The 10,455-nt window shown below is 40.1% G+C and overlaps 1 protein-coding gene across 1 annotated transcript; it reads left to right on the top strand.

Annotated features, from left to right (window-relative positions):
* Window positions 1-2,927: 2,927 nt before the first annotated feature.
* LOC121803650 (laccase-14-like) lies at window positions 2,928-5,301 on the top strand. The gene is made up of 6 exons (XM_042203282.1): window positions 2,928-3,077; window positions 3,160-3,311; window positions 3,377-3,621; window positions 3,687-3,815; window positions 3,881-4,810; window positions 4,916-5,301. The coding sequence occupies exons 1-6, from the start codon at window positions 2,991-2,993 to the stop codon at window positions 5,110-5,112; spliced, it is 1,740 nt and encodes a 579-aa protein (XP_042059216.1). The 5' UTR covers window positions 2,928-2,990; the 3' UTR covers window positions 5,113-5,301.
* Window positions 5,302-10,455: the final 5,154 nt, after the last annotated feature.

Genomic DNA, 10,455 nt, shown 5'->3' with positions numbered 1-10,455 from the left:
CCATACACCAAAGACGAGAGCATTGCCGTGGCGAAGGCTTGAGATGCTATCACTTCGGACCCCGTGGTGGGCACAGATCAGGCTGAGGGGAGCTTTTGGAGGCGCGTCATGTTTGCACACGAGGAGTTCAAACCCGACGGCGCCGAGAGGCGCGACCCAGAACAGCTCCGGAAAATGTGGGGTAGTATTCTCCATGCGACCAAGCGGTTCGCGTCCATATACGAGAACAATCTTCGCCACGCTGAGAGTGGCCGCAGCGCAGTAGATGTTAAGAGCCTGTCTGAGGTCCAATACCACACGGAGGGCTGGCCGAAGTTCACCTTGTGGGAAGAGTATCTTGTCCTCGCGGATTGTCCGAAATTCAGGTCGATCGTGGCGCACGAGGTGGGAACAGCTCCTGGGCCAAAGCGCACAAGGCACAACCTTGCCGGCGACTACAGCAGTGGAAGCGACTCGCAAGAGTTCGAGCAGTCCGACCAACAAGTCGAAGAGCCAGCCGATACTCACACTAGGCGACGACGACCCATGGGACAACAGGCCTCTATCCGCAGCGCCAGAGGGGGTAAAAGTGCCTCCCGCCTATCGGCGGGCGCGTCCGGATCGCGCATCCACCAGCCCGCCACAATCCCACAGCCCACGGTGCAACCCCACGAGGTATTGGCCAATACCATAGACGTGCAGTTGATGCAACAACTGCAAGACGTATGCAGGTCATACGCAGGGGAAACTGACCCGTACGTCAGGAACGTCTACAAGAGGCTCATCACTCGGATTGAGAGTCGACTGGGGTTGGTTGATAATGCGCCTGGGGATACCGCGGCCGGCAGCAGCGAGAGAGGAGGAGGAGAAGAAGAAGAAGAGGAAGACGAGGAAGTCGACTCCGACACCAAGTAGACGGTGGCGGAGTTTTGTAGTTGTATTTTATTTTAATTATTCGTTGTATAATTTTACAGGTTTGCAATACAACAAATATTCGGCCCTAATTACCTTGTTTTCTAGTTATTTACACTGCGATTATTTAAATTACACTTGATTGAAACTAAAAATATTATAAAATGAAAATTGATTATAAAATTTGGGGCTATTGGAGGTGTCCACTATAGTGGCGGAAATAGAATTTTGGGGCTTTGGACAACAAAATTGGGGCTATGAACAAAAACTGGGGCGGGGCTATTCGGCGTGTCCGCCTTATAGTGGACACCTTAGAGTGTCCACTATGGGGAGCCCGCGGCTATAGCCGCAGATTGGGGCGGAGGGCGGGCGGCTATTAGGGCTGGCAAATCGTGCGGATTGGGTCGTTATCGGGTCAACCTGATAATGACCCAACCCAATAAGACCTAACCTGAACCCGACCTGTTAAGGAAACTGTAAATCCGAACACGAACCCGACCTGCTACCTTCAAATCCGAACACGACCCGCACCCGACACGAACCCGTTATCGACACGATATAATATGGGTTGACACGACACGATAACAACCCGAACTTGATATTACACGGTTAAAACCTAATATTACACGATTAAACCTTAATTTTTAACCTAATTTACACAATTAAAATTCGTTTTATACTATTTAAACCTAATTTGTAAGAAATTTAAAAATTAAAGTAATATGTATTTTTTAAAATAATAATAAAAATAATAATATTATTTCTTAATGGGTTACCCGTATCCGACCCGCATCCGACCCGAACCCAACCCGAAATTATCGGGTTCTTAATGGGTCAACCCGATAAGGACACGGATCCAATAAGACTTGACCAAACCCAATAATTTCGTGCGGATTCGTGTCAGATTATCGTGTCGTGTCGAAAATTGTCAGCCCTAGCGGCTATAGTGGGGAAGTTGTTCGGAGGGCGAGCGGACAACATTTGGGGTGGTAGGGGTGGCGGACGCGGGATAGGCGGGTTGGGGCGAGCCCGCGGCTGGGGAGAATTAGCCGCGCCTATAGGCGCCGCGCCCATAGGGGGCGGACAACCGGCACGGCGGATTCAATTTCGAATTTTTTTTATTTACCTCTATAAATACCACTCTCCACCACCTATTTTTCACCATTTTCACAAAATCCATCCACTCACTATCTACACAACCACTCTCTAAAAATGCACCGAGGCGACGACGAATCACCCGACTCTCAGGAATCGGGCTATGGCAGCAATCCATCACATCCGTACGTCAGGAACGTCTACAAGCGGCTCATCACTCGGATTAAGAGTCGACTGGGGTTGGTTGATAATGCTCCTGGGGAAACCGCGGCCGACAACAGCGAGAGAGTAGGAGGAGAAGAAGAAGAAGACGACGAGGAAGCCGACTCCGACACCGAGTAGACGGTGGCGGAGTTTTTAGTTGTATTTTATTTTAATTATTCGTTGTATAATTTTACCGGTTTGCAATAGAACGAATATTCGGCCCTAATTACCTCGTTTTCTATTTATTTACACTGCGATTATTTTAATTACAAAATTTGGGTGCTATTGGAGGTATCCACTATAGTGACGGAAATAGAATTTTGGGGTTGTGGACAACAAAACTGAGGCTATGGAGCGGGGCTATTGAGCGTGTCCGCTTTATAATGGATACCCTTAAATGGGATATTTTCTTTTTTGGCTACATTTAACTCTCATGTCAGAACATTTAGCTTTTATTATAAAATTACAAGTTATTATATATTAAAATTACAAATTATTATATATTTATGCATAGAATATTTATTATTTAACGAACTTCACTAATTTTCATTAATTAATGGGTTAATTAAAAATATTAATTAAGAAAATCATTGATTAAGGAATTGATTTAAAAAACCATTAATTGAGGAAACTTCTGTTTCCTCTCCTTTTTCTCGTCTCTTTCTCAAAAAAATCATTGATTAAGGAATTGATTTAAAAATACAGGAGTAATTTTTAAAAAAAATCTCTCTCTTCTTTCCTATATAAAATGAGGGATCCAATATAAACTTACTCAAAAAGCGCAAAAGAAATTTTTAGATATGAAGGCTTTCATTCTGTGCTTCTTTGGTGTTGTGCTTGGATGCATAGTGCTAGTTAATGCTTCAACTCGAAGAATAAGATTTGAAGTAAGTATATAAATATAATGGCTGTATTTTTTTTTTCTTATTACATTAGAAAAAAGTTGGTTTAAATCTGAACTTGTTTTAGGTGGTACATTCTAATCATACAAGGCTATGCACCAAGAAGCCATTGCTCACCGTGAACGGACAATTCCCGGGCCCGACCATATATGCCCGGAGGGGAGAACTTGTCACAGTCGATATTATTAATCATTCCGATCAAAATATAACCATCCACTGGTAAATGTATCTCATAATGTTCATAAATACGAAATTATATATGAATGGTAATTGATTATATGTAGGCATGGAGTTAAAATGCCGAGATATCCATGGTCGGATGGAACCAATTATGTGACACAGTGCCCAATTCAACCCGGCAAAAACTTTACCCAACAGATGATCCTCTCCGACGAGGAAGGCACATTGTGGTGGCACGCTCATAGCGATTTTTCGAGAAATACCGTCCACGGAGCAATTGTGATCCTACCTCCGGCGAGGGAGACTTATCCTTTCCCCAAGCCTCATGCTCATGTTCCCATCATCATTGGTATAGTATCTGAATATTTGTATGTAAATTCAATTTGTTGAGATAATCACACTTATATATTGCAGGAGATTGGTTTAATGCTAAGGTTGAAACAGTGTACAAGGAATTCCTTGCCCATGGACTAAATCCCCAAGCATCCGATGCTGTCCTCATCAACGGCCAACCCGGCGATTTTTATCCATGCTCCAAACAAGGTTAAATTTATTGTCACAAGTTGATCTGTAATAGTAAAAATTTAAACAATTCATATTTGGTGCAGATACATACAAATTGAAAGTGGAGTATGGGAAAAGGTACCTAATCAGATTAATTAGCAATGTGATGGAAACCCAAATGTTGTTCAAAATAGGCAACCACAACTTCACCGTCGTCGGCACAGACGGCGCCTACACGAAACCGCTACACACTGATTACGTAGCGATTTCGCCTGGCCAAACCATAGATTTGCTTCTAGAAGCCAACCAGCCGCCAAGCCATTACTACATGGCGGCCAGAGTGTACGCCACTGTCGAGAAATTCTTGAAGGAAATCCCCGCCACTGGAATAATCGAGTATGTCGGAAACTACACTCCGCCTCCATCACCGCTGCTTCCATCCTTCCCCCAAGTCAACGACGTGGCTGCATCGATCGGCTTCTCACAGCAACTAAAGAGCCTGGGCAACAACGTGGACGTCCCTAAGGAAGTCGACGAAACCTTCTTCTACACTCTCTCAGTGAACGTGTTTTCCTGTACCGAACCTTCTTGCTTCGCATCCTTCAGGGTGCACGCGAGCGTCAACAATTTGACATTTTTGCTTCCGAGTAACGTCGACATTCTCACAGCTTATTACAAACAGATTAATGGAGTTTACACTACTGATTTCCCCGACTTCCCGCCAACATCTTTCAACTACGCGCAAGACGATCCGGAGAAGAATGCGAGAGCATCCGCGTTCGGAAGAGCGGTTCGTATGTTGGAGTATAACACGACGGTGGAAGTGATTTTCCAAGGCACCAACTTCGGCGATGGCGTTGACCATCCCATGCATTTACATGGTCACAGCTTCTATGTTGTCGGTTCCGGGTTAGGGAACTTCGACAAGTCCCGGGATCCGCCCAACTATAACCTTGTCGACCCGCCATTGATGGAAACCATCGCTGTGCCAAGAGACGGATGGACCGCTATAAGATTTAAGGCGAACAATCCAGGTATGCAAGAACAGATGTGGGGTTTATAGACTAAATGCATTTTTTTTTCCTTTATTATTATTATTATTAATCGACTGGTCTTTTGAGATGATGTTTGGTCTGCAGGAGTGTGGTTAATGCATTGTCATTTCGAGCGGCACCAGAGTTGGGGGATGGAAATGGTGTTTATTGTCAAGGATGGGAAACTCCCACATGAGAAGATGCTGCCGCCACCGCCGGATATGCCACGTTGCGGCGGAGAAGACTCATTCTCCTCCTCTTGTATTTGGTCATCCTCATTCCACAATGAGGAAGAGAGATGAGGCTCAGTGAATCTTTATTTATGATATACTAATATATTACTATCTTTATCTGTGTCACTTGTGTGTAGATTTATTAGGATATTATAATGATGGTGTAGTTTATCTAGAATAATTGGGGTTTTTGTCTTGTGTGAGGATGAGATATGCCCAAGATATGATATTGAAATGTGCGTATTTATTTAATTTTAATTTTAAATGGATATTTGTTAAAATAATTAGGAGATTAATTAGTGACTTAAAAATCAGAATTAACAGTTTAATTTGGTCAAAATCGGGATTAAACCCGTTGACTGTTAGTTTTTAACGGAACTATTGACGGGGGACCAATATGATCAAATTTCCATATGTGCAGGATCAAAAAATCCAAAAGATAAAGTTTATGACCAAAAAGATAAAATGATCATATATTCAGGATCAATTTTGGCCTTTACTCTGAATTAATTAGAGTATGTGGATCGGAAATCCACAATTGGGCTAGATATAACATTTTGGGCCAGAAAATGGGCTCAACTCATTAAAAAATAATTCCCTTATCCACTATAAATACGTCCCTAGGTACTTAAATAGTCAGCCTTTATGCTAACTTTTGGTCAACTTTTGAAATTGTAATGGTAAAATTATAAGTTTTCTATTTTATGCAAGTATTTCACAATAGTCCAAATCGAAATAATATAGAAAAATTAAATAAAATGTGACAACAAAATGAAGTTATTTGGGTTTAAGTCAAAAAATAAAATTCAAGAAACCTAATGACTATAACTACACTTCAAATCGAATATATTGACTTGTCGACAATATACTCCACTAATTAATGGATTTGGATCCCCTGTTAGTACTTCGCACGTTCAGTAAATATTGTCCACATTTGCTATTTAGGTTCGCCTACTATAATCTAACCCAGCATAATTATTCGCAAAAACTATTTTCAATCAATCGATAGCTAAGATTTACAGATGTATGACGAAGTATGAAAATATTTGTGAAGTTGAAAGTGATGAAAAAACAACTGTGGAAAAGAGGATAATTAAGCTTACAATCAATGTACTTAATTATTTCATTCCAATTACCATTCAAATGCATAATTGAGTAACACAAAGTCTTAACTTGACAAACACAAACACAAACACAAGCATCAAAATGCAGCTAACTAATGATTTCAACAGTTTCATAACCTTTGTCAATCGACGCCTTCACAGCGTCGAGAACGAGCTGCGTCTTCCTGCTAAGCGTCGGCCACTTCTTCTCGGGTTTCGCACCGTCATATTTGATGCTTCCAACCAGTCTAGAGAACTCCTTCACCATGAGAACTTCCTGCGGAAGGCATAACAGTGTGTTTGATGGTACCGACCCCATTGGTTGGATTTTCCGTGTGGAAGAATACTTCCATTTCTATAACACTCCCCCCCGATGAGCGTCTCCGTTAGGTCGGTCTTTTTCTTGAGAGCACAGCTTCTGAATGGTTCCGATGGCTTCGGAACAACACTATCCTCCATTCTTGGGACAACTTTGTTACTCAAGTCCGGTTGCGGTTCGACCCCAATGATGTAAATCAAATAATGTTAATTTTACTTCCAAGATTTCTCCTAATTTTTATATTAAATCATATATCAATTAATCATTAAAGTTTTATTATTTTTTAAAAGTTGATATATGTAAATTGACGTGTTGTACAAAGTATGATTTGAGTTTTATTTGTTTTGCATGTACAAGCTATACACGTGGGGCCCATCAATGAATTAAAAAATAATAAAAATAAGGTAGTTGAGGATTTGGAGGAAAAGTGGCGAGACCTACTTGTAAAAGGAGAAAAAAGATATAAAGAGGGATGGAGAAAGGGAGACGGAATTTTGGACCATACAACACAGAAAGAAATATATAGAGCAATTGAGGAAAAGGGGAGGGTTCTGGAAGAATTCGTGTGAGGAAATTAAGAGAGAAGAGAAAGGAGAAAATTCCAGCAATCATCTACTCCAAATTTACTCCATGATTTCTAGGGTTTTATCTCCATTTATCATTGTTCTTGGTTTAATTATGTTAGGCTAAGAATCTTGTGTTACTCCAAACACGTAGTATGACATTTTGATTTCGTGATTTATTCTATGCTCATTTTTTTTATCTCATGTTCGTTATTGCTACTTATTTAATTGAATGAATTTATTACTTTAGGTGCATCTTTAGTGATAATTCTATAGTCTTGATTTAATGCCTCGTTAGCTTGAATTGAGATGGATTGTGGTGGTAATGAATTATCAATTGGAATTGTTTAGATGACAACTTGATAATGGATTTTGATCTTAATTGCAATTGTACTTTGAATCTCGCGCTTCCGTAGGGTTCTTAGGATTATTGAATTTGGTTTAAAGAGTAAGTGTTTAGCTATTCTTTGACTAGTTGATATTTAGCATGTTTAGTGTTTGCATGTTGATTTATTTTAAATTGTCCCGAACGTATGAGATAGAATTGAATGCATAGGATTAATCCGTGTCTTGTTTACAAGTGTTTGGAGTAACAATTGTCTCACTTGTGTTAATTTGAATTCAACTTTATTTTTCATTATTTTCATAAAACAAATTTCAAACAAAAACTTTCACCTTTAGTGTTATTTTTATTTATTTGGAGTTAAACGAACTTACCTTCCATGTAGATCGACACCTTAAATTACTACATACGAAGCTGTACTCTTGTAGTGAAGTGGTAATATTAGGGGTAATTATGTGAACTTGAGTGCATATCTATCCACTACAGTCGCAGCATACCACACCGAATTCGAACGTCTACTCAACAAGGTGACTGGAGTCCCTGAAGCGGCTTTGCTGTCAGTTTTCATCGCGGGCCTCAAACCCCATCTCGGTCATGAGATGAATCTCCGGCGCCCTCCGCGGCATTTGCTTTTGCACGTGAGCTCGCCGCTTTGCATCTGGAAACCCACTCCGCCACTTCAGTCCAGCAAGCAGCGCTCTACGATACCGCTGCTCAAACCGCCACCACCATTCCTGACTCCTCTAGACCACCAGCAACTGGTAGCCGTCCTCATGACCACCACTCTCTTCCTGTTCGCAAACTATCTTTTGCAGAAAAGCATGCCAAGGATGCACAAGGCCTATGACAAAAAATGGTCTCGAAATCACGGTTGCGCATCTCGTTTGTTGCTGCTCATCAGTGACAATGATGAAGAAAAAAAGGCAGTTGTTTCAACACCACCTCTAGATGAGGATGAGACCACATTTTCAGCCGACTTATCATACATTAATAGCCTCTACGGGACAGGGTTCTTCAAGTTGAGGGCAACATCCTTAATGCTATGGTACATGTCCTTATCGTCGACAAGCTCCGCTCCCAGTCACCCCAGTTCCACCATTTCGTGTGTATGTTGGCAATGGTGATTCTTTACCTTGCTCCACACAATGCACTACCGTGTACCCTTATCCATGCAAGGCCACTTGTTTGAGGTCGATTTGTATGTGCTACCAGTGCACGATCCTGATGTATTGCTCGGCGTACAATGGCTCCAAATGGGTATCACATGATTATGCAAATTTAACCATGGAATTCTCTTGGAATGGCCAACAAATATCCCTCCGTGGTGATCATCACAGCCTTCCGCCCATTTCTCTACATTCAATCGATCACATTCATAGCCATTCCCATTCGCCTGAGTTACACAAGTGGGGAAGGATGATACGAAGCAGCCCAAGCCCAACGTCGACACTCAGCCCGTAATCCACAAAGGCCCAACTACTTGAAAGAAGACTTCATCTAGTGCTGTTGTTGTTAGATTAATTAACATATATCCACTTCCATCTGCATTAGCTCACATTTCCCATTTATCTAGTTAGTTGCAAACTGCTGTTTTTGTTTTCTATAAATAGGGTAGGCATCTTTTGCATTATTATCATGAAGAAGTAAAAAAGCATATTTCCATTTCATTTCATTTTTCGTACATCTTCTTCTTTGGAGTTAGAATCTACTCAAAGGGATTCAAGTTTGTAACATAGGTCATGATTTTTTGTTTACCATTTCAGTTCCAACCTATTCTGCTAAAATCCCTCTCTTCTTTCCTCAGCTTATTCAGATTGAACCACTAAGCAATAGCATATGGTACCAAACTAGCCCTTGGGCCATTTTTTGAGAATCTTAAATCTTATTGTTGTTCTTCTTAGTAAGCACATTTGAGAAACACAACATACTGATTACTGAGAGTAGGTCTCTGACATCGAACCTGAACTTTCACCCCTTATGAGCAGCGGCGCCATCACCGGAGAATCGCTGCCGACCCCACGCCGCCAAGGTCCTGCCCCAAACCAGTCGCCGCCGCCTTTTACGCAAAGAAGAAGAAACACAATTTTTAGTACTACTACTTGGGCTTTGCAACTTGGCCTCTCACTTATTAATACTTAATTTAATACTACTAATTAAATCATTTATTCTATAGTATGTATCGTATTCTACATTCATTTATTTTATTATTTATTTTTTTCACTTTACAACACTTTTAAATTGAACAATAATTTATTATATTATTCAATTTAAGTAAATATAGCAATTACCTCTGCAGCTTTGCTTTTGATTATTTATTTGTTTTATTCACCTTTCGACACTAGATTAAAAGTTTTATTATAGCATATGATTAGTGATAAATGATTCGAGTATAAATTTTAGTTTTAAAAATATTGATCGTGGTGTTACTTTATTTTTAGGTTAATGAAGACCTTGAGTTTCTATTGGTTCTTTTAGTGCTAATGTTGAGCAAGAACCACAACAATTGGATAATCATGTGGTGGTTGAAATGACGAAAAATAAGATTTTATCATTGGTTTATCAATTGACAAAATCGGCCTTACTATTCCCAATTGTGTTATCATAACACAATTGTTGTGTTATCATAACACAATTGTGTGCTTTTATTGAAGTGATTTCTTATTGTATAAACTGTCTGAAGTGAAAACGTAAATAATGCAAAATAGGAAACCATTATTGCTCCCTTTCCAAAAAAAAAATCCTAGGCCACGTGTCTACGGAAAATCAGCGTTATAAATAGTGAACATATTTACAAACAGCGAGAGAGTAAATAGGGAAAATGCTTTCAGCTGGCAAGGCTTTCATGCTTTTCTTCTTTGTTCTAATAATTGATGTAACATCGATCCATAATAAAATATAGTGTGTAACAAGATCAACAAAATTGATCAACAAAATTGATGTAACAAGGTTAAATATAGTGTGTAACAAGATAAACAAAATTGATCAATAATAAAAATTATAATAATAATTACTACATACAAGTTGCAAGTGGAATATGGGAAAAGGTAGCTAATCAAATTAATTAATGGTGTGATGGACACCATC

This window comes from Salvia splendens, chromosome 5 (genome assembly GCF_004379255.2).
Source record: "Salvia splendens isolate huo1 chromosome 5, SspV2, whole genome shotgun sequence".
Classification (NCBI taxonomy): domain Eukaryota; kingdom Viridiplantae; phylum Streptophyta; class Magnoliopsida; order Lamiales; family Lamiaceae; genus Salvia; species Salvia splendens.
The sequence above is the reverse complement of the archived record's forward strand: the minus strand, read 5'-3'. Positions and strand labels throughout refer to the sequence as shown.